The sequence below is a fragment of the Neltuma alba genome, unplaced genomic scaffold (genome assembly GCF_004799145.2).
Source record: "Neltuma alba isolate B1F8T4 unplaced genomic scaffold, ASM479914v2 tig00004413_pilon, whole genome shotgun sequence".
Classification (NCBI taxonomy): domain Eukaryota; kingdom Viridiplantae; phylum Streptophyta; class Magnoliopsida; order Fabales; family Fabaceae; genus Neltuma; species Neltuma alba.
The window spans coordinates 23,447-48,484 of record NW_021633695.1 but is presented as its reverse complement, the minus strand read 5'-3'; the positions used below and the strand labels follow the sequence as shown (position 1 = coordinate 48,484).

At 36.9% G+C, this 25,038-nt stretch overlaps 3 protein-coding genes and 1 long non-coding RNA gene across 5 annotated transcripts; all 4 read right to left on the bottom strand.

The window, feature by feature from the left end:
- Positions 1-510: 510 nt before the first annotated feature.
- Positions 511-1,290, bottom strand: LOC114744632 (40S ribosomal protein S2-4-like). The gene is given in 2 exon segments (XM_028932799.1): positions 511-1,075; positions 1,077-1,290. Coding segments are annotated over 2 exon segments (672 nt in total). The 5' UTR covers positions 1,199-1,290; the 3' UTR covers positions 511-525.
- A 5,426-nt stretch (positions 1,291-6,716) lies between these two features.
- LOC114744630 (uncharacterized) lies at positions 6,717-7,430 on the bottom strand. The gene is made up of 2 exons (XR_003740121.1): positions 7,273-7,430; positions 6,717-7,050 (listed from the first exon to the last, which is right to left on the bottom strand). It is a non-coding gene; the product is annotated as an uncharacterized LOC114744630 (long non-coding RNA).
- A 2,383-nt stretch (positions 7,431-9,813) lies between these two features.
- LOC114744634 (polygalacturonase-like) lies at positions 9,814-12,068 on the bottom strand. The gene is made up of 9 exons (XM_028932800.1): positions 11,769-12,068; positions 11,509-11,640; positions 11,233-11,400; positions 11,079-11,099; positions 10,771-10,978; positions 10,594-10,675; positions 10,377-10,485; positions 10,140-10,256; positions 9,814-10,032 (listed from the first exon to the last, which is right to left on the bottom strand). Exons 1-9 carry the CDS (start codon positions 12,066-12,068, stop codon positions 9,814-9,816), a joined length of 1,356 nt encoding a protein of 451 aa, XP_028788633.1.
- Positions 12,069-15,369: 3,301 nt separating this feature from the next.
- Positions 15,370-21,832, bottom strand: LOC114744629 (probable galactinol--sucrose galactosyltransferase 2). Of its 2 annotated transcripts, none has more exons than XM_028932795.1 (14): positions 21,618-21,832; positions 19,847-20,054; positions 19,270-19,514; positions 18,881-18,971; positions 18,630-18,678; positions 18,437-18,528; positions 18,204-18,311; positions 17,898-18,020; positions 17,190-17,742; positions 16,878-16,945; positions 16,653-16,787; positions 16,351-16,568; positions 16,044-16,132; positions 15,370-15,949 (listed from the first exon to the last, which is right to left on the bottom strand). In XM_028932795.1, exons 2-14 carry the CDS (start codon positions 20,035-20,037, stop codon positions 15,590-15,592), a joined length of 2,322 nt encoding a protein of 773 aa, XP_028788628.1. In that variant the 5' UTR covers positions 20,038-20,054; positions 21,618-21,832; the 3' UTR covers positions 15,370-15,589. The 2 variants fall into 2 exon arrangements, with proteins under 2 accessions (XP_028788628.1, XP_028788629.1); XM_028932796.1 differs by lacking the exon at positions 21,618-21,832 and adding an exon at positions 21,284-21,601.
- Positions 21,833-25,038: the final 3,206 nt, after the last annotated feature.

The window sequence follows — 25,038 nt, the reverse complement described above, 5'->3', positions numbered from 1 at the left end:
CGAATTTGCAATGCGCCTCAAGTATCTGCCGATTCTCATTCCCCCCCCCCCCCCAAAAAAAAAACATTTGCACAGATAGCATTCAGGTCAGAAACTGTGGATTCTAATCACCATGTTTGCAACATTGCTTGAATATCTACAGTCATTAACTTTCTCATGCCAGCAAAGCATGCCTAGGGACAAAAAGAAAAAAAGAACAGCACGACAGCAATTTAATTTAGTTAACCCAATCCTTTCGCTTGGCCTTGAGACCAAACGTGAAACAAAAAGTTGTGGTTTCAAACACATCTCGATTCAACCCGGTACATGAACTTAACAATGAAGTCTAACTCATGCAAAACTTGGCAAAGATAACAATTTCAATCTTGATATCTAATCTAATTTGTCAAAAACTATTGCAAAGACAAGACCACACACACACACATCGACACAAGAACAGCTCCTATATAATTGAATATAACGCCGGATACATGGTAAACTAATATAAAAATGGGTTTAAACATTTGCATAAGCAAATAAAAAACATTATTTGGAACGAACCTTGACAAAATTTCCAAGAGTCTTAGTCGACCCTCTTGAAGAAGTGAAGACATCCTCAATACCAGCGAACTGCAATACCTTCTTCGGCACCCTAGCAGCAACAATTCCAGCACCCCGAGGAGCGGGAACCATACGCACTGTGACTGAACCACACTTACCAGTAACCTTGCACGGGACAGTGTGGGGCTTCCCGATCTTGTTACCCCAGTAACCTCTTCTCACAGGAATCACCGAGAGCTTGGCCAATATAATGGCACCACGAATGGCAGTGGCGACCTCCTTGCTACACTTAACACCGAGGCCCACGTGTCCATTTCCGTCACCAACGACAACAAACGCCTTGAATCGAGTTCTCTGCCCGGCCCTGGTCTGTTTCTGCACAGGCATAATCTTCATGACTTCATCCTTCAGACTGGGACCAACCAATGTATCAACAATTTGATGCTCCTTGATCGGGAGAGAATGAAGATAGATCTGTTCGAGGTGGCGGATCTTTCCCTCCTTGACGAGACGGCCAAGAGTTTTGTCAACGGAACCATTTCTCCTCCTCTTCGCGGCGACCACCAGCTCTGCGTCGTCCACCTCGGCCACGATCTCCGCGTCCACGGCCGCCAAAGCCACGTCCAAAACCACCACGATCTCCGCCACGCTCAGCCATAATTGAAATTGTCAGCAACAACGATAAGCAACCCTAAATCCCGAAGGGAAAGTCACTGCCGCCAAAGGAGAGTGTAAGGCCTTAAACGAATGAGAGGCCTGCCTTTCTTATATGAGGAAGCGGCCGGATGAGGAAGCATGACATAGCCTAGGGTTTTTCGGGGGTTGCGGTTTTGTTTGGTGTCAAGGATCCAGTAAACCGTGATAAAGGCCCGAGCTTCTTTTCCCTGGTTTTTTTTTTATTTAAATTTTTATAGGTTACAACTTTGATCACACAGAAATCTAGTATGATAATTCATACACGGCAAAAAAGTAATATGATAATTTATAAAGATAATACTCCTCCGGTCCTAATTATAAGATCCAATTATTTATTTGAGGAGATTAAGGAAGTAAGTTAAGTTGGTTATTTATAATAAATAAGTGTTGTTATTCCTAAAATATCTTTACTAATTAAATATATTGGCTAAAACTATCATTTTAGAAGGATTATCTTAGAAAAAAATACATAAATATAAGAGGAAAATGGATTGGGTCTTATAATTAGGACCAAATAAAAAATTAAGTCTTATAATAGGACAGAGGAGTACTATTTGTGTTCATAACATTAAAACGAATAGAAGCTATAAGTTTATAGAAATTTATAATTGAATGTTTTTGAGTGAAAAACATCAAGCATGTGTAGATTATCAATAAGCAAGAACTTTCAAGCCCAACACAAGCAGAAACGAGCTCTACGGCCAGTGGTCCAGTAATTATGTTTGGGCCTAAGGCTATATGGGCCATGGATCCAAGAAATGATTTTAGCCCAATAGATTTGACAGAAACATAGGCCACTGCAAAATTTGAGAGAAGGTTTTGACTTTCTCATTCCAAACACGGCGCATGGCCTGGATTTCTCTTCAACATCAGTAAAAGTAATTTTCCGCCGAAATCTGGAACGGATTGCCAAAATAGATCATATCCTGTTTGACAAGTGAAACCCACTCGTATGTCTAACTAATACACTTTCCCAGGAACTCAGTTGTTTTTAAGAGCTTACTAGCTATAAATTTTCTGATTTCTAAGCCAAAGACAATGGGAGATCAACATTCATATGCACATCAATAAACGCATGGACTTGTTGGTAAACCTGGTTTTGAAGTTTTAATGCCCAAGCTGTATTGTATTGTTCCATTCACAAATACTTTTGCAGCAGAACATAATGGTCCGTGCTATTGAAGAGTCGCTATGAAGCGTGTCTTCGGTAAGTAGTCAGGTTGTTTTGTAACTATCTAAAGTTCCTACCAAGTTGACGAGGAGCCAGCCAAATCCAGAGGCAGAGCTCTCAGCTTTCTGATTTCAGGCAGACACATACCAACCGTATCACTGAACGCAGCAAGAGGGATGAGCCGCGACAAATTCTTGGGAAATTCGAAGCAGCAAAACAAACAAAATCATGGGTATTAGGAAATAATACACTGACTCATCAAATGACTATATGGGATTTTGGAAAAAAAAAAAAAAAGGTCACAAAAACCGCCTGATTCTTTAGGGTCAGAGACTGAACATAACATGAACATGTGAATATGGAGAAAGGACAAAATTGGGAGGAGAAATCAACTATTTTTAAGTGTGAAGTTGCAATGTAGCCCAAGACCCACAGCTAACGAGATAAAGAGTACCGTTTCTACTTTATATAATTATTAATAATGAGTTAATGGGTGGTCAGAAGCTTTTTGCCTTCAGCTATATTTTTTGGCACCTCAAAAGCCTCACCTGTTAGTTAAAAAAAAAGCCGAAAACAAAAACAAGTATCTGTGAAAATAAAACACCAAAGAGATCCTAAGCAACAACAAAAAGCAAACCAATGACATTTATAATGCCACATCCACTTGATAGCATTAAATAATGATAGCCAGCTAGCTCATTTTCACGCCCTTTCTGTTCAGGTTCAGAGCTTTCATCACTCTCGTATAAGAGTTCGTTCGTCTTGTTCATCCATGGAAGCAAGGCCAGAGGGCTCAATGCAGCCATTAATGGTGCCTCCACCGAGAGGGGAAGAGGCGAATCGTTATTCTCACAGATCAATAGAGACGCTTGTGGTGGTTCTGGCAGTGATCACAATAGTGGGTGTGCTTGCAGGGATAGTGGCTCGTCTCTGCGGTGGAAGGCACTTCGGAGGGAATGGAGAGAACGATATTGAAGGTTGGGTTGAGAAGAGGGTGTAGAAGTTGCATCGATGGAGGCCTGCCTCCGCCGCCGCCGCCGCCACCGGCAGAACCAAAGACAGAACCGGCGGCAGGAGAAGAAAAAAAGTGAAGACTGTGAGATGCAGAATTCTAACATTGATTTGTAAGCTAGTAAGTACAGAGCTTGATGAATGTTTCTGAATATATATATATATAAGGGGGTAAGGGGAAGTTTACACAGCTTTTTAACTGCAATGTAGCACTGTGTTAGTTGTAAAACACAAAACATTCATGTTTGAGTTTGACAGACTCGGCTACTTGATGTTCCTGGAGTTTCCGTTTTACTCTGTTTCATTTTTTTCCCCCCCTCTGGGGTATGTTTGGAGTGGAGAAAATTGTTATTTTTTTCCCCCTTCTATTACAAGCTAGCCTTTATTTTCTGGTAACTAAGCAAGCTTTTCCATCCTTAAAAGAGATTGCATTTCAACAAATGCAAGTGACAGTAATGATTTTCCACTCTGACATGAACAAAGAGGGGGAAAAAACTCACGGACTACATAGAAACTATTGTCTGTTGACAGTCATTGACTCAATTCGCTCCAGCCTTTCCGGCTATTGTTTAATTTCATTCCAGCCTTCACAGCTATATAGAGAGAGGGCAAAGTGATAGTGTGAAAAATATACATACCAATCTAGATTCAAGCGAAAGCGGAGTCAATTATCATGACTAGTGTTTTCTGAAATATTAAAAGGATGGATACTGAAAATATGCATTAAATATATCGGGGACGTGTATTAATTTTTTTTTTTATAGCAATTTTATTACATTTGTTGTTTTAAATGGATAAACTTCGACGAGGAATATCCTGAGGAAATCACGTTGGGCCCTATGCATAACTTGTGCCATAAAATCTGAAACAAATGTCTGCTCAATGAGGCTGACCGCATTTTAATTTTCCTGTTACTAACAACTCAACAAGTCACTTTGCAAAGTTCTCCACTGGGCGTTGGAATGTTACCGTTGCAATCACTAATTACACTCACTTTAGCAAAAGGAACTCGTAAAAGGGAACTCCGACTAAAACTGCGGCCACTTTGCGGGAAAAAAATGGACAACTTCATTTTTCAAGCTGCGCTTATTCAAATTGGACGGTGGCCCGGGGAAAAACCTTAAATGGACTGCTCATCCCAGTGTACATAAATAAATAATATGGGGCCAATAAATACCCATAGTTAAATTATACTTAGTGGTCCATATGCTTCTTTATTTAAACAGCAAAAAATAGTGTTTTTATCATCCAATTATTGGGTTAAGCACCCCAAATATTTAGTCAGGTATATCAACGTCCTAAAATATTCTTTGATACACTCCAAAGTATTTTGTGACAAATCCAGTACCGTGAAATATTTTTAGTACATCCAACACTTAAAAAATACTTTTTAGTACATCCAACATCAGCATAAAAATACTTCAGAATGCTGGATGCTTTTACAAAATATTTCGAGATGCTGAATGCACTACAAAACATTTCAAGGTATTGGATATACCTAAAAAAATATTCAGAGTGCTGGATAAACATTAACTCTAAATTATTTAATTGAAATGTATTTAATAAACACATGACAAATGCATACTCCAAATGCATACGATCTTAATAATAAACATTATGTGATCGAATATTGCAAGGAATTTTCTTACATATATCATTTATTAGTGGGAAATTAGTAGCAAATATATAAAACGCACGAAAATAGACCCCTCTGAATAATTGTAGTATGTTTGATCGCGGCGGATGCCCAAAAAATGTTCAAGATAGAAACCAGACATAGGAACGTAAGCTCAAGACCAAGAACGTAAATAGACCCCTCTGAATAATTGTAGTATGTTTGATTGCGGTGGATGCCCAAAAAATATTCAAGATAGAAACTAGACATAGGAACGAGCTCAAGACCAGGACAAACATCCCACAAACACGAAAAAAGGTTTGTGAAATTGTAACAGCTTGTTCATGGATGCCATAAAATACCGCTCAAGGGAACTATTTCAAACTGAATTATTTTTTTTAGGCTTCAATATTCCAATTTCAACTTCCAGGAAAGAAGACAGAATAGGAAAGAGTGCACAGTAAAGAACATGAAGATAAGACATTATCGTTGATAACTCCTCCAATTATCATTTCCATGTAATACAGACGAAAAGCTATTACGAACACAAATTTAAAGCAAAAGGCCAATCCCAAACGACCGGCAAGAGGAGAATCTCTTGACTTATACCACACTTATGAAACTCCTTGATGCAAGATTCATAACAATGCAACCCTTTGAGAACCAACACTCCTGATGGCTTCCTACCACGGCATCTTACTCAGCCTTCTATTGGTCAAAAACCTCTAGGGGTAGCTCCAAAAACACTTTTGTTATATATACAACTCCAAAAAAGAAGCTCAATTCTAAAAAATTAGCCTATAAGAAGAAAGAATCAACTACACTTGTAAGACTTTTCAGCATGCGACTCATAAGCCTAAAGGCTACTGCTATTATGTGCCATTAAGTCAGCTATTTAACTTCATAGGATTCTCGTTCTTTTTTGTCTCTTGTCTGTAGCATCCTTGCCTTTAATCAGCGGTGGGGCAACCAAATCTGACAAACTCAACCTAGGTGTAAGTTTGACTACAAGCACAAATTAACCATCAACATGCAAATTATGGTCCACAAAACACATTACTCCTTTAGTATTGATGTTTCTTTAACTGCTTCGTGTATTTCAGGGTTTTCAATCCAATAACCAAAAATAAATTGCAGCCATCAAAGCCAAGTACTTCCCAGAAACTCCCTCCTCTCTCTATTTATCGAGGGCCAAAAGGATCATTTTTAATTTTTATATCTTTCTTTGTGTTTCCTTTCTTCCACGTCCAACCAAACATGGTCAAAACCTAAGCTGTTGGCTCTCTGTTCTGCCCTCTATCATAAGAGGCCAATTCGTTTTAGATGAATACCTCAATACAGTAATAAGGCATCGATCTTGCTACTGCCGAGTGTGAAGTGAGGGCAATTTTTCAAACCTAATTTCCGCTACATTTGTCTAGGGGTGCTTCACAATCATAACTGACAATTGTATACCATTATGCCAAAAGCCAACAACCTAAAGTGGCCTAATTAGTTCGAGGAAACTTCACTAAGCTAGCCTGAAGTCATGCCAAGCAACACCTAATTTCATTATTAAATTAAACATCCAGGTGCAATTAGCCAACGTTTCAGATCCTAACCAATGAAACATATTATATTCGATCACAAGTTAACAGGAAGAAAGAAGTTGCAGAGTTTGCTGCAAAGTTACAAGCAAAGCAATTTAACTCTAAATTTCAAGTGCACCCTTAACCACGGAAAGCAAGCCAAGGCAACTCACAAGGAGCAGCATAATGTTGTATGAACCTGAAATGAAACACAATCCAAAAGCCAATGATACCCGCTACGTCCTTTGCTTCCTAGGAAACTAAAGACGCGCAGTGATCTATTCATGTGCGTTAGCAAGAAAAACAATTAACGAAATGAAGGAAGAAGCATGTAGATCGAATTGCTATTCAATAAAACAAAGGAAGCTGAGCCAGCGAATTCTTCGGCTTCCCCTTATCAACCTTCTCCAGTTTCGCGTTGAAACGCATCAGCTCTCAGCACCTATGAACTGAACCAAGGTAAATGCAGACAAGCCTTTAAAATCAAATTCGAGATTTGTCTCATACACCCTGCTTACCTGTTACCTTGAAAACCAGATTTGGAATTGCAAAACATTCGGATCCGATTCTTGAAAAAGAATAAACAGATCTAGGGTTTGGATACTGAAGGGGGGGGAAGTTAACAGAAAATATAAAATCAAATTGGGAACCAGCGACACATAATTTCTTACCATAATCGGCGGGAAGAACTCAAGACATACAAGATCCTGTTACCGACTGTTACCATTTCCATTTTATCTATGGAGAATCACAACCCTGACAAAAGATGGTGCACAAAGATTCCTTCGACCCCTTATACATAAAGAAAAGCAAGTCTTCCACGGATCAAGTGAACATAGTATCCGTATTTTAACGGCTCTAGGCATGTTTCTATAAAAGGCCGGCACAATCTCGTCTGGAAACCAAAAATCTCCGATTTTTTTTCCTTCAAAACTTGGGCTGCCGTGTGCAATCTCATCCTTTTTGAACAAAAATCACTACCGATTTATTTTTGTTAGGATTGTGATCCTCCATAAATAAAATATAAATGTGATGATTCCTTTCACAAGAAAGAAAAGGAGAGAGGAAGATTGTTGGATTTCCTGCCGGCTCAACCCATTATACCTTCTCTAGTTGGAGAGAGAGATAACATGATAAAATTTATATTTATATCATTTCGCTATCTAAACCTAGGTAAGGATCTAGAACTTTATAATAAGTTATATTATTCATAAGTTATGAACAGTATATTTTATTTTTTAAAAATTTATATAACATCGATATTAATAAATAAAAAACATACAACAAGTTTTTTAATTTTTTAATTTTAAAGATACTCGAGTCATATACGAGTCAATACTCAATATGTATTTTTAAATTTTTGTTGGGAAATTTGTAACCATTTATTTATTTATTTATTTTTTGCCAGGATCTTGCTGAACTTTTTTGTAAGGAATTTGTAATTGATGTTCGCAGGAAATAAATTAAACAGCTAGGCATGCAGTTTTATTTTTCTCAACTCGATGAAGCTTTTCTTTCTTTCCTTTTTTTATCTTGGATGGATATAGCAAAATAAATTTTTTTCTAACGAAAAAAACTATATTAGTTTGAAAAATAGTTAGTGCCGCAAATACCATTTTAGAGCTTATAACTGGAAATAGAAAAATATCACTTATTTATAGTGTATTTAAATTGAAGAAAAGTAATTAACAAGTTGTTAGTTGAAGTGTTAAGCAGCTTCAATCATGAGAACACAAATTTAAATCTTGAAAACCCTACTCATTTGAATAAGCAAAAACCCTTTGGGTTCTAAAGTCTGAAAGAAAAAACATTGATTAATAAAAAAAAACTTGAAAAGAAGTAAAAACCATCAACACAAGTGTTCACAGAAAGTTTATAAAAAAAGTATTCACAGAAAAGGAACAATTTATAATGCTTTTCAACATTTATTTTCTTCGGCACCCAAGTAAAACGAAACTATCCCTAGAATATAAATTAAAGCTCATTAAATAAAGACTCCTGATGACAAGGGAAGCTACTTATCTAGAATCCAGAGAGAAGGTCAAGATATTCAATTGAAGGATATATATTAAATAGTGTTAATTAGAATTGGTAATAAGAGTTGAGCTCAACCTGTCATAAGGTGGCGGATTGAATTAAAGAGAATATAAATCATTTTGATACGATTCTTTTCAACCTACACTAGCAAATCTACAGCCCACCACAAGTTAGCCCGCCAACCCATTTTTTTTAATTTTTATTTTAATAAGAAAAAGTTTTATCATTTTCACTTAATTTACATATAACTTTGTATTTTGTTAAAGACTTTGATTCTAAACTTGATTTATCATTTTCTTTATTGTTTTATCATTTTTATACTAATAAAATAACTATTAACAATAAATTATATGTTTATATTTTAACTTTTGAGACTAATTTAATTATATAATTATATAAAAAATATAAAAATAAGAAGAATTTGGTCTATAAAAATTTAAATATACATGTAAAAAAATTTTTTTAAAAAGGACGAAAGTTGGCGAGTTTGAGGCAGTCTTTTTAGAATCGGTCTACATGGTCTTAAACTCACGGCGGGCTAGTGTTAATCAATGAGAATTTATGGCTGCATGAGGATAAAGATGAAAATGGTGAATCATTACAATAATATAACGATATTTGTTTTTAGGGTATCCACAAAATACACACAGCACAAATAGATCAATGGTTATTATTGGTGCTCTAATTCTGAGAAATTTAAACATATATGACAGCTCATTCTCTTTCTGTTTTCTTGTTAAAAAGGAACATCATCAAACTATTCGTTGTGTCAGTGTTCTTGGGTTCTTGTCAATTACTATTTTTTATGTGTGTGATTGAGTATGTTAACGTTGTATTGTGGTAGCCAGTCCCTGTCCTTGCAATATCTCTTACCATTTTGTGTTGGGTAAACAGCGAGAAGAAACATCTCTTTATATATGCAAATCGTAACCCTAATGAGTAGACCTTCCAAATCATTAATCCCACACAACACATATACAATGAAATGGGTGCAGGACGGCCAACACATAATAGGAATTAAAAGTTATTTATAAACAACGGATCTATAGACACACACATATATATGTTCTAGAAAGTAATATAATACTCCCTACGAAGACTGTCTACAAACTAATACATCAAACCAGTATCAAGAACACTGTACAGATGGGATAATAAATCTGTTTGCACTTGTTCTATGGGCAACGTGGGGAAACGGATCCAACGTAGGACAAGATGGCACTTTCACATGAAGCTTTGGGAATTTGTCCATCTTCATCTTGGAGGTCTATGTTCTGCAACACAATCCCCTGGCACGGAAAGCTTTGGCTGCAGTTCAAGCTCACTGCAACATCAGAAGCACTCGTTCCTTTTATGTTCTCGTACAGCACATTCCTGATTTTCACGGTTGAGTTCTGCATATTCACATCCCACAAACCAAACAAAATCATATATACGTATATTTATATGTATGATTGGTCGAGTCCTTTAATTGATCTTAATTGATTCATTAAATAAGTACCTCCTGTTTGCAAGGAGTCTCCTGGTCACAGTAGTTCTGGTCTATTATTATGGGGTTAGTCACATTTTCCATTGTAATATTTTGAAACTTGATGTTGCTTGCACTTCCTTCCCCTCCCTGAATCAAACAAATAGAATTAGATGCGAAGATAATGAACTGTATATGCTGATAAAATAAGATTGTCAGTTATAATTTTTACGAATTTTGCACACAGGAAAGTTCAAAGTAATTACGTACTGGCCAAGTCTTAATTCTAACTCCATTTGTAGTTCCAGAAAGCTTAGCTCCATTCACTGTTATTCCAGACACAAGTTCCACCGTTCCGGTCTCCCCTAAGCTTCCAATACTGTATTATATATCATTGATAAACAAAGGAATTATTGACAATTTTAATATTTAATTTAAAATTTTCGATTTAATTACTAGATATTGGAAATTAATTAATTGCATTTACCTGATACCATGGCCGGGTCCGCAGCTTATGCCAGTAGCTAGTAAATTTTGGGTTCCACTCTCTATTGACAAACAATCATCTCCTGCAAGATAAAGAGTGAAAGGATTATATATATTTCAAAGTGTGAAGATTTAATTAATTACTTTATATATAGATAATCAGTGTATACACACACACCTGTGGCTATAAGCGAGTTTGAGATTTTGATGTATCTGGTATTGGTGATGTGAATTCCATCAGTGTTGGGGCTATCCTCTGGTGCACTCACTGTAACACCAGAAACCTTAACGTTCGTGGATTCTTGAATGTTCACGTGGATTTGTTGTGCATTTTTAATCTCCAAGTTTTCTACTATCAGATTCTCACAATCATAGAAAGTCACAGCCTGCAAAACACAGTCGATATAACTATTAATCCAAATGAACTCTTTTAAATTTTATGACCTTGCAATATCTGTGTCAAAGTTTAGATATACGCTTACGTACCGTGGGGGCGCTCTCGCAAGGCTGTAAAGTCATAAAGAAACATCGAAGGAAAATATATTTAGTAGATGTTTGAAGGAAAATACGAGTAGTGCGTATATAGAAAGAGATAAATGAACTGATCAACATTATAGGGTTCTGAAATATATGTACGTACAAGACTCGGGTTCTTTTTGCAGGAGTTTTGCCACCACGTCTCCCCATTTCCATTGATGGTTCCACCACCTTGAACTGTTAGGTTCTGAACACTCTCGAACAAAAGCCAGTGTTGTGGGTCTTGGGCGTAATCCGATGAGTTCTCTGATGCTGCAAGTGTCCCAGAAATCTGATGAAAATTTCAATTTTCAAATCAGTATAATTATGTGTTGGAGATATATATAAAACTGATGATACACTATAAGTATATAAAATCTAGTTTCTGCATGTAACTGACCTGGATGGTAATGCTAGAATTACAGGGACCTGAGAATCTGACAGGCTTGAGAAGATAATTATAATTGGAAGGAACCACAAGAATTATGGCTCTCCCAGAAGAACATGCAGCTTGCCAAGCCTTATTGAAAGCCTGAAGTGAAAATAAACACACACCCATTACAGAAAATAGTGTCATTTTTATTGCTGAATCATCAAACTCTCACGTATTGTTAATTTGGTAACATGAGAATGGTCGGTTCTTTAGATAAGGGTATGTACCTCTGTGTCATCGCTTTTACCATCCCCTTTAGCTCCAAAATCGTTGACATTAAACTTGGAAACTGAAGGAGACGTGACAGCCAACTTAACAAACCTGTTTAAGCTCAGCACTTGTGTGTTTTGCTGTATCAAGTTGTGGAATGTCCCACCATCATCGAAGTTGTTGAAAGGCGAGTCATCATCAGAACCATATATTTTTAGTGGGTCCTCTTGGGATGTGCCATAACAAGGAACAGAAGGAATAATAATGATGAACAACATTAAGAATATCGAAAAAAGGACATGGTTTTGGCGGGCCATTGTCATAGGTACGTAGGTACTGGTGGTCTTCGAATAATGTTGTAGCTAGGGGTAATAGGCAATAATAAAGGATAGATAAGAAGATTGATCGTATAAAGGAAGTGGGAAGAGAATGTTAAGTGGGATGAGTATTTATAGAGCAAGGGAGAAAAGGGAAGAAGTTAGTTGATTTGGTGTTCGTCTGAATAAATTGGTATTACGGTATGATCAGAGAGGGTATAACAAGTTGAGACGAAAGGATCTCTCAGGTCACCCCTATGACTTCTGTTCCACACCATATCCACTAGTAACGTCCACGAATCTGTCATCTTCTGTATCCACTTAGCTACATGTATGTTCAATATGTGTGCCATATATATGTAGCTTAAAACAATTTGAAAAAAGGTGTTTATATTTAATGCCTAAAAATAATTTGAATACTATTATCTCCTGTAGGAAAATACTTACCTCTGCGCTAATAAAAGAAAAACTCCACTTAAACATACAAATGACATATATCCCTATCCCTTTGGTTATCAAATGGCATATTTTGTGTCACCAAAAAAAAAATGACATATTTTATTATGTTACCTGGATTGTTATGATCCAGTGGATATTAACCTTTCTTGGCCATCACAGTTAGTTAAATCTCTTTCATTTGGTTATCTGATATTCTTGATTCAGATATATTGCATGCATGTTTGTGGTTTGCTGATTATTAATCTGAACTAGAGAAAAACTTGGTACAGATATGTGAAATGGAATATCATTGTATATAAAAATTCTATTTAACATTAAGACTACATATATATGCTAATTAATCTATTATTTCAATGTTTCAAATCCTTCATCATTTGAAAGAAATTAAGATACTCCTCCGGTCCTTAATATAGGACCCAATTGTTAAGTTAGTTTTGGTCCTAAATATAAGACTCATTTCTCATATTTATCAATTTTCTCTAAATTACCCCTATAAATATTTCCTCAACTATAATCAAGTAGAAGAGGGAGAGAGGATATTAAGAAAGATGATTATAGTATTTTAGGAAAAACGTGTCACATTTTTATAATTAACTAACTTACCTAACTTTCTTAATCTAATCAAATTAGTTAAATGGGTCTTATATTAAAGATCGGAGGAGTATATATTTCATGAATTGACTTCTTATAACGTTACAGTTCTATCCAATTCTCGGCACTTTGCTGTTTTGTCCTCATTATCAAATAAAGCAAGAATATTCACCAACAATATCATTTGATTTGAAAGACAGCTTTTTCAGTTACATCAAACTGTTTCTAACGTGAACAGTTAAAATATCCAACACGGACACCTGTCATTCCTTGAGTGGCTATAGATCATTTCAGCCATATATACACATTATCGGGTAGCATGTAATAAATTGGAGTTTCATTCATGCTTTTCCTTAAATTCTTAGAAAATTAATAAAACTCAAAAGTTTGGAGGATCGATCGGGATGACAATAGAGTGCAAGACATTCCAGTTTGGGACAGAAATTAAACTAAGCATTAACTTTTTATTTGCCTACAAGTTTTCCAAACCTTCGTTACTTTATTAGTGCATGCCACCATGAAATGTTAGATGCACCTTCAAATTTCATCTCTCTTTCTATCTATCCACGGAATAGTACCGAAGAGAATATGTGTGTATAGTATGCACGTTAATGATTGAAAAACCCAATTAATTATTACTCATCCGGTCCTTAATATAAAACCCATTTAACTAATTTGATTAGATTAAGGAAGTTAGGTAAATTAGTTACTTATAAGAAATGTGACATATTTTTCCTAAAATACCATAATCATCTTTCTTAATACCCATCTTTCTCTTCTACTTGATTATGGTTGAGGGAGTATCCATAGGGATAATTTAGAGAAAATTGATAAATATGAGAAATGGTCTTATATTTATGACCAAAACCAACTCAACAATTGGGTCCTATATTAAGATAGAAGGAATATAATCATTTCAAGGGATGGGAAGTGGCCGGACTAGAACAAATAATCGGATAAAAAAATATCTATGAATTTGACTCTCGTATGGGCAAGAAGGATTCTGATCCACGTGTCAAGAACACAGTGAAGCCACGTGACCATACAATACTCTTCTTGCCGTTATTAATGTAGAATCTAACTATAAGGAGTTAATATTAATCTTATATGCGAGACTTATTTTATATGTTATCAATTTTTTTCTCAAATTAATGCTTTTGATATTTTCCTAACAATAATCAAGTAGGAGAGGAAAAAAGAGAATTAAAAAAAATACTTATGATGTTAAAAAAAATTATATTAATTAATTTAATTGATATCTTTGATCTATTCAAATTAGTTAATTAGGTCTTATATTAATTACCTAAAGAGTATATAATCCCTCCGGTCCTAAATATAAGACTTATTTATACTACAAAATGGGTCTTATATTTATAACTAGAGGGAGTATAACAATACCCCATGAATATGCTGTAGGGTGTTGGATAGATTTGGATGAATATGGTGATGGAAATTTGAAATGCTTTGGAGGTATGGAGGGAGGGGTCAATGGCCTTAAAACATAACTAACTTATCGTCATTAATTTTGAAGCTTAGGCAATTACTTGAAGGAAAGAAAGGTCCAAGTTGATCTCTTTAGATGGGGTTTGATTAAGATATTAACACATATTGATAAATTTGAGAGCCAGCTTGCTTGTCCTGCTGTGTTTTACCTCAATCAGAGATCCACAGTATCTGTAAGAAACCTGTACATTTATGCAGGTACTTCAGATAGAAAGAAATGTGATGCATATCTCAAATACCACATGAAAACCATCTAAAATAATTGGTCAACCAAAAGTAGGCTTCATGTATGTCCTACATTTAAAAAGAAAAAAAAATCAATACAAAATTTGATCACACGTTAGGTTAAAGATTACGTACCAATCTGCCCTGCGACGAGCCAGAAAAGAATCAATGATGGGCAGGAAACTTACCTTAGCAAGAAAAACATGATCTTAAATTAAAAGCCGCATGCTTAATTTAATTTGCTTTCTGTGATTAGGATATTGAAGAACATTATTAAGATTATGTTGCATAACTGAAGAGTCCCTTTTTTTTTGGGGGGGCAGATTTCTTTAAAGGCCTGATTATTTTGTGCAGAGTGGAGACCTTCCGCCCAACACAAAAGACGACATATACCCGTAACCGGTTATCAAATGATCCAAAAGATCAAACTTTGTATTGCCCCAAAAAAGTCCCATTCCTTTTAAATTATCATACCTCTTTGCATCCAAAAGAAAATTATCAGGTAACAAATCGAAACGCAAGAAACGGCAAAACAAAAAGAAGTAAGATTAGTAAAGACGAGAGCTTTTATTCGACAGAAACATGACGACGCCACATCTCTAGCACTTTTGCATAGGTGTTAAAAAAAAAAAAAGCAGCTACCCATTATTCTCCAGCTAATAGTAATCACTAAACACTTGAACAAAGTAACAAACCAACCTGCTCTCCTAAACAACACACTCTAAACGCTAAACGTAAATTACTCAAACTTGGATTTCTATGGGCCATTTGTACATTTCCCCAGAAGGAATTGGGATGGTGAAGGTGACCAGCCCACTGGTTGAGTCATAGTCGAAATGGGTTTCGGCGTCACCTACAGCACACTTCAATGGGCGCTGGGACGAGTACGCTCCGAATCTGCCACTTCCTCTCACTTTGAGGGCAATGGTTGCCGTTGCTGAGCGGTTTGAGCTGAGAGAAGTGGTCAGCTCAGATTGAACCTCACCATCAAATAGTTGTTCTTTGTTACCAGCTTTGTGGATTTCAAACTGCTCAACGGCTCCTCCAGTGTTGAACATGTCCAATAGCCCTATTGCTGCAAACGAAATGCTTGGGGCAATTTTCTGTGAAACATGGCAGTTTCATCAGTTTGAATGAACTTGCAGGGCACAATACCAAAGACCAGTCAGATTTATATCTCCAATTTTGGAGCCTTACCTTCAGTGGACAGAAATGGAATAGTTCATACTCCAAAACTTGCAATGTCACTGGCACTGAAGCATCTTTTGGTAGCCTAGTCACCTCACCTGAAATATATGAGATGGTTAACTTTGATCATGTTTAAAATACGAGGTTCAATAAAAGCATATTGAGAAGTAAGTTCCATCATTTCTAACTTTCACCAGACTCCATAACAAGTATTTAAATAATCAGTCTTGGTTTCTTGAAAATAAGAAGCCAGCTCCCCGGTATTCAAAATATTCGCATTCCGCAATGCCATCTCATAGCCAATTATTAATGATACCTGATTTGTAGGAATAAACAATAGCGTCGCCATCCCAATCGCCGCCAGCTACTTGAGTGATGAGATCAACATCAGAAGCACGAACAGAACCTGTGAGTGTGCCAGGAGATGCATTATGGATCCGGGTCTTCTTCTCTATCTTGCACCACCCAGCACCTTGACAGTTAAATATCCCAACCACTCCGGAGCATTTGTTCAAGTTCCATATTTTGAGCAAGCTAGAAAATTGCAATGTAGGTGCATGAGCCTTCAGTTATGTCTACACATAACTTCCTAATTTTTAGAGATAGAAATAAACAGACCTAGTCCCATCTCTAGCTGGATCAGTAAAGAGAGAATCACGAGTGGGCCTGCCAGGTAGCTGAGCACGAAGAACCGACCCATCAGGCAATACCAGCTTCTTGAGAAGTTCAAAATTGTGGTTCCCTGGCTTATCACTATGAAAGCAACATAAAAACAACAACCATTAACAAAGTGCTCCTTTTTTTAATAACTCTTTTCAAAATTCTGAATTGGTATTACTACACCTGACATAAATTGCACATCCACCAATTGCACGAGCTGCAGCATGGTACTCTGCCGCTGGGTGTAAACTCTGAAATGGTAAAGATTCTTTCGTTAATATGAATAGAATTGAAGTCATTAAGGGTAACATAGCGAAATCTTAAAGGTGACATATGCTTGGTACCGAATCATTATTTACTAGCTTTAGTAAGCCTGCTAATGCCGAATTTTTGTGAATTTGAATATTTGAGAAATTGACAAGTCAAGCAACTAAAAGATATTAGATAGAGAAGGCAATTGCGGAAACTGTAAATATAGAAAAATTCCCTTCTTACATGGAACATATCCCAGTCAGGCTGCATGAATTCTCCAAGGAATAGTGTGTTGTATGCTACGGATGATATATGGATAGTGTGGGAAGCAGGATCGCGGGGGTAATAGTCATCAGACGCTCTCACGACAGCAGTCTGCTTAGCACTATATAGCCCGTCAGTATTGTGACACATACACGCAATACATCCATTATCAGGAAAGTTACGAGCGACGGAGGCCTCAAGGGCCTGATGATAGCTGCGTGTGAGTGAGACCCTGCCTCCATGTCCAGCCCCAAGGGTTTCAATAATGTTTTGAACATCAACTTTGACCCCATCTACTCCACATGAAGCTAAGTAAGCATGTAGCTCATTGTAGAAGTTATAAACCTTCTTGGGATGTACTAGACCCAAGCCATGTACAGCCAAGCTGTCCATGACAATGTCTGGTTGGTTTCCTAGTACACCCGGAGACTGTACTGGGTATGCTAAGGCCGTGTCATAATGTTCCATGCCACTGGCTGCTGGCTTCACTCCTCCCCAGTAACCAGCCAGAGCATGCCATACATATACATATCTGTGCATCAGGAGAGTAATAAGAAACTTGGTTACAGCAGCCGCTTATCAGTCAATGCTTTTCACATACATTTCCAGATGCGCAGGACAACTTGTGAAATAGGAAAATGCACCGCCATAAAATACTCAAATCAATTTAAGGATATAAGACCATACTTCACACTGTGGCGTTGCTTCGCTTCATCTACTACGTGCTTCAGGCCCGAATTCTGTTCATTACTCTGTCCATTCTTCTGAAATTTAGCGTTTTCTTTTATGCTGGTCAACCTAGTGGCAAACCTGCAAAGATTGTATTTGACAAAAAAACAACAAACAAATAACTCCAATCAGATATTTAAATGCTTTAAATACCTGTTGCAATTAAATAATAATAGTAGTCTTTGAGTATTTAAATTCTTATTGATGATGGTGTCCTTGAATTAAGCATGTCAAACTGTAGCTGATTACATATAGAGATCTTACTGTGCTCCTTCTTGAACGACACAGTCAGCATCCTTTGGTTTACTTTCAATTTGTTGCCAGCCATCATCTATGATAAGGAAGCGTGGTGGCGTGCCCCCCTCTGACAAGCTGCAACCATTATTAAACCAAGTTTCAGTGTCTACTTGATCATTAGACATCATCTTAGGAATCCATCTCTTCCTCATTGGTCAAGAACAAAACTAGCATACTCTACAAATTCTCTCACTAATCACCTTTTCAGGCCTTCCTCAACACCCTCTGCCGTGACATCAGTATAGAAAGCATCCCATGTGCACCAGCCAAACCAGTCGAGAAAAGATGGCAACTATACGAGATCAACAAGAACATAGTTACAAGATCATTTAGATGGTAACTTCGGAAAATTTCATGGATTCTATAGAAATACAGCAAGGGGGAAGTTCTTACTCTTTTCTTCTCGCGGTGAAGGAATGTTTTCATGTGTTTTTCTAGAGCCCTGAATGACAAACAAAAAGGGGTCAGTAACCATCAATATATAGATTCAAATGTTTAGCAGCTGAAAAGACAACTAGCTTGTGCCAACTAGGAGACGTGACTCATGCTTTCCGTCTTAGGAGTGTGATGAGGAAACAGAGGTGCCAGATCAGAGACCAAACACACACACACACACAGACAAAAGCATGGAAGAGACGCCTCACTTGACAGCTTGGTTAATAACTTCAAAGGGGTTTGTCCCAGCATGCATGTAGACCAGGTGAAGACCTTGACTCGTTTCAACAGCATTGTCTCCTGCAAAACCAAACCCCAAAAACAAAAAGAAAGGTCGGTTGGGTTTTTCCGATTCATCCTATTTACTTATTCTCCAAAGCTATAATCTTCATGAGTTTGATTCAAATGAGCGACAGTCATCGAGAGGTTTCTCCACGGTCCACATGTATTCGCTTTAACGACAGCTCCACCCCAAAATTTCAGAAAGTAAGACTCCTTCAAATTTTGGCTGACGAAATTGGACATAGCACTTAATTATGAAGGCATGGCAGAGTTTAATGTAGACTAAATGTATTTTTCGTGGGTTAGAGGTACTCACCACTCTCAAGGCAAATCTCTATCTCATTTTTGTCATTCCCTTGTAGAACAGCACGGAACGGGCCTTCTAGGAGAGGAAGCAAGACAGTGTATATGGTTGGAGAATTCTCCTGATCAGCAGCTTCGTCATTTTTGCTCTCTATCAACATGAATTGGGTCTCCAAAGGGATATCCCTCCCACATATTCCCATCCTCTGAGTCATCCACCATAACTTGAACCGGAAACAACACATGAAACGAAGCCCCCTGTTTTCCGGATCAACGAGGAATGATTTAGAATGCAGGTTTAACAAATAGCAATGGGCAAGTCAAATAGTCCAACTATAAAAAGATGGTCGAAGTTCAATATAACAAAGGAAGTGATTGAAAAAACATAAAGTTAGATTAACATGCCACGAACTTTATGATTCAGCTGCAGCAACATATCTGCCCTTGTCAAAAGCAAAAACTTCAAATTTGCAGCAGTCAAGTTTTCTTTTACGACATGAGCAAGTGACACAGGCATCCATAGAAAGTATTGTATATGATACAAATTTTGAGTTTTCAATTGCGAAGTTTAGATGTTGGAAAGAACTTACTCTAAGATACCCATGGGGAAGACATGGAGACTTTTGCTGTGGGAAGCTGTGGCACCTAGAAATGCGCCAGCAACAAGGCCCACTGCAGATCCTGGGGTCAGAATAATGTTATCCGGTACTCCAGTGAGTATGGTCTTCCCATGGACAACCAGTTTCCCATCGTTAACGGAGATCTTTGGCGTGACAGTCATCTTTGAACACCTGAGTACTGTATCATCACAAACGCCACACAGCTACCATATATAAGAAATATGTTAAGAGAAAAACAAGTCCCCAGAATATGAAATATTTAATATCAAGGAGGACAACCATGGGCAAAAAAATATTTAATATGAATCTAAAATTTTAGACTCAGAACACGGAACACAAACAAACGCTCGAAGAAGGAAGCCAAAAAAAATGGACAGGGAACAAAGGGGGAAAAAAAGAGAAGAAAAAGAGTAGCCACCCGGAGTGAAAACAGTAAAATTTAAATTTAGGCGCACGTTAGTGGGATAGCGACGTGCAGTATAGTCTAAAACAGTAAAGTTTGGGGAGTCGAGTAATATTAACCTAGGGGGTTATGACGCATGCGAAAACTTAGGCGCACGTTAGCGGGATTGCGATGTGGCTTCTGGGAAGGAAGAATCAACGGCGAGGGCTGTATCGATGGAATTCGCAGCATAACTTTCTCAAATTGAACGAATAATTTTTTTTTTTGCATGAAAATTGAACGAATACTAAAGACGTCCTCTATGGTTATTGGTAATATAAACCGGAGTGCGAGAAAAAAGTTTCTTCGTTCGATTCAATAGTCTATAATTTCAACTTCAGTAAAAGCCACCCCCGCCCCAGGGGGGAAAAAAAATCTCTTTCAGGGACGGGAGAAGGTTTTGTTCTTTCTTCTGGAATTGGCTAATTATTATTGAGGACCGTCGCATCAGAAAGAAATCAGAATTCTTATCGGCAACCACTTGCAAAACCAGTATTTGAAAGTTTCAAGAATTTTAATGAAAATACAAAAAGAAAACTAACGTGGGCCAAAAAAAAAAAAAGCGGCAAACGAGCGATTCGTTCCTGCGACGATGGACCATGGTAAGGTGCTTTCACAGAAAGGATCAGCTAATTTTGTCTTATGTGGAATCGGTGACTAAAGTCTCAACAAACCCGGACAAAAGGGAAATGATGAGTTGGTGGAGATAGAGGGGCAAATGATCGGAAACCATGAAGCAAGACTGCAAGAGATCTCAAACAAGCTCAATCCACGTGATAAGAAATAGAATAGCAAACAAGAAGATATATAAATATATATATTTATATATATATGAAGTGCAGGCTACAGAAAATCGAAGACAGGGATTCCTGGAAATGAGAAAATCTTGGTGAGCCAGGGAACTTTCCGAATAAAAGCAGCAAGTCTGTCACTGAAAATAGATTAGAAAAAAGTCTAATAAGTACCATCCACCGAACACTAATGCCTCGAAATTGGTCCTCGCGAATAAAGAACAGAGCTGACGAGTAACAATTTCCGAGGTGAAAACTTTCAAATCAGCAGACCCCCGGATCACAGAATCCAGATTCTCGCCACACAATTTAACATTCCAAACCATGAAAATCAGAACCCGCACTAATTTCACCGTAACGAAACAGTGAACCAACTAGATGCTCAAAATTGAAGATCTCTCCACGAGATCTTTCACGTTGATGATAAAATGAATCTTCAGAGCACACAGAGACAGAACTCAATCAAGTAAAAGGTAAGAGTACTCTGATATCGGCCTCCACAACTCACCGGTACCCGCCGCTGGGACAAAGTCTTTGGAAGTAGCTCCGGGAATTCAAAGAAGAAACAAAAGCGAGCTAGTATGATTCAGGAACAGGGAGACACGAGAAAGCCAGCAAAGAACTCAACAAGAGAAGTGCATTCCAAGAAGGAATGCTCCTTCCACGAAAGGAAAGCTCGAAGCAACTGCCAGAGCAAATGGAGTAAGATGCTCACGAGCGCGCATTGGGATCGGGTAAGGAAAGAAGTGGACGAGGGGTTTTATACCATGTCCAGTGTTAAAGGTCGAGCAAGTTTCAAACTTTCGGTAATTAAGATTCTGACACGTGGAAGTGCCGTCCGAACAGATCGACCCCGATGAATTATAATTTAATGACTATAATTTAGGAGATGAAAAATTGCAAGGATATTTTGTGCCTAAAATCGTAGAAGTGTCGCGCGAATTCTAGAGCTGAACCCTGGAGTGGGGAAAAAGACGGTTGTTTTTTATTAAATCTTCTAAAATTAAGTTAAATTAGCATAAACCATTTGAAGTTTACTTCAAGTTGTAGGAATGCGATGGGGGGGTGGGGAGAAGTTGAAACCCCCTAATAAAAAAAGCAAAATAATGATGATACATGTAAAATTTATAATTTATAGTAAGTTGTGTTATTAAAAATTAATAACATATAATTGGTGTAGTTTATTTTTTAATATTTCATGTTATTTTAGTTATATTCGGATAGTAATAGTAATAAACGCCTCATGCGCCCAAAAAAAAAAAAGGACAAGATGTCCAAAATATAATACTCCTCCGGTCCTAATTATAAGACCCAATTGACTTATTTGAGGAGATTAAGGAAGTAAGTTAAGTTGGTTATTTATAATAAATAAGTGTTGTCATTCCTAAAATATCCTTGCTAATTAAGTATATTGGCTAAAACTATCATTATTAGAAGGATTATCTTGAAAAAAAATGCATAAATATAAGAGACAAAATGGATTGGGTCTTATAATTAGGACTAAATAAAAAGTCAAATTGGGTCTTATAATAAGGACAGGAGGAGTATTATTTATTTACGAAATTTCAAATGAACTTTTCTATTGTCCACTTGTCGGATGTTGACAGTTTTAGCACGATTATTTAACCGGGCGGCGTAAGGTAGGGGTGGCTAAACATTTGCCAAGGAAATTTACGATCTCCTATTTGATAACAATCATTAAGGGTGTGTTTGGATAGAAACCAAACCATGGTTTCAGAAGTGCTTTTACGGATTACGAAGTAAATATGTGGAGGAGATTATCTCGTTTTGCGGAAAAGTGCTTCTGAAACCACGGTTTTGGGATACCCAAACAGGCCCTAAAAATCTTTGACCCAGATGTGTAGTTTAGTGGGCTAGCGCTGTTAACACTAACACTAACTGCATACATACACGTCACATCTTTTAAATTTAATATTACCTCTTTTTTAAAATGTAAGAATTATTTTAATATTTAAATTGATCTTGAATATAATATTTTAATTTAGCTTATCTATCATATTTATGTATTTTTTAAGGTAGTCATCATAATAGTCACACATATTAAAGATTCTATTAAATTATAACTCTAACTAATACATATAATTAATAAGAATATTTTAAAAAATACATATTTATTATAAATAACTAAGTTGACATACTTTTTTATTTACTCAAATTATATTAGGGAGTGAATAGTGCCTGAAATTTACAAGAACAGGCATGCAATGTTTATCTACTTATCCATTTTGAAATTAAAAAATGCATTAATTTAATTATTTATCGATTTGGTGCGAAGGAATCTGAAACAAGGAGGTACTCACACGCATGAACTTGAAAATGAAGGCCATGAAAAACCATTTAAAATGACTTATAATTAACTTTTTAATTATAATCTATAAAATACAAAATAAATATGTAAAATAAATTTTATTTTAATTTATATAAAAAGTGTCTATGAGTATTTTTTTATTATTATTTTAAACAGTTCCTAAGACGGTCAGAGTCGGACAAAGCTAAGGGGCCACAAAACATCCCAAGCAACATGCACCAAGCTCCAAAACTGTTTGTTTTCCGTTCAGACTTCAGATCTTGCGAGCGATGTGCACAGAATATTCTTGGAAGGCGGAATCCTGAGAGGTTCATGGATTATTAATCATTTCCCTTTCCGGTGACGATTATGAGCTGTGTTCTCATTATCCCACCAAAACCCCCCCCAAAAAAAAAACTCTGTTTTATTATCAAAATTATTCTAATCATTCCTTTAGTGGTGCATTAATCATTATTGCGTCGTTTAATATTATTATGCCCGTTTAGCTCATGAATGTTTTTCTTATGGCCCGATTGGTTCATGGGATCAATAGGCATGTAATGGAATGGAATGATTGGGAATAAAGGTGTTTGGTACAATATTAAGAATGGTAAAATTAAATTTATTATTTATATTTAATTAAATACAAATAAAATCAAAATTACAAAAAAGTCTTTACACAAATTAAATTTTTCTTTGATTTACTGTTTCCTTCGTCTTTCTTGTCCACTAACACAATACTAACCCATCAGTGTTGGCCTTCATTGACCTTCATCCTTCCTCCTCCAGAACGATCATTCCTTACCCCACATGTTCTTTCTATTCCAGGTGCGTCACACGAGTAGAATCACCACTCCCCATGAGTTAGAGACAGAAAACATCCCCCTTCCCAAAAAAAATGCTCACCCCTAACTTCTTTCATGTCCAAGTGTGTCATCCCTCCTTCTCCCATTAGCTTCATTGTTAGATGATCAAAGTCTCACCAACCCTTCTCACTGCCAACACTCCTTGCACAAGATTAGATCTACATTCACCATCAAACATCTAGATTCTCATCACCGACCTTCATCACAATCACACCTAATGCTCTTTTATGCCAGTGCCTTTTGTTCCCACCCTACCTCCATCCCTCTCTTCTCCTTCCGTCATAGCCCATGATCCTTGGCAACGAGGATTTCCTCCTCTGCCTCATTTTCATAATCTCCAGTGAAGATTATTCTAGTCACATTTTCATTGCTTGTATCTTTGTTTACATATTTTTGTTTTTACTTTTTGCCAGCACTGGTTCATTTTTCATTTTCATCCTCGCAGTGATGAAGTGAATAGGGAAGATGAAGTTGTTCACTTGACGAAGGGGTGTCCTCAACATAGGGAAGGCCACTGGTGGAGGAGGGTTGGTAGTGGTCAATAAAGATGATTTAGAAGGCAAGGGCAAACACTGTCTTTTTTGGATTACAACATATTGTAATCCCCGTTCTTTACTATTATTGATGTAATCCCTATTACCTCATGTGAAGCAATCATGATGCATCTTGTAATCCTTTTTACCACTTAAATGTGCCAACCAAACGCTTGAAAGAGGCTATTACATCAGGATTACAGGGAATGCTAATGCAATGCA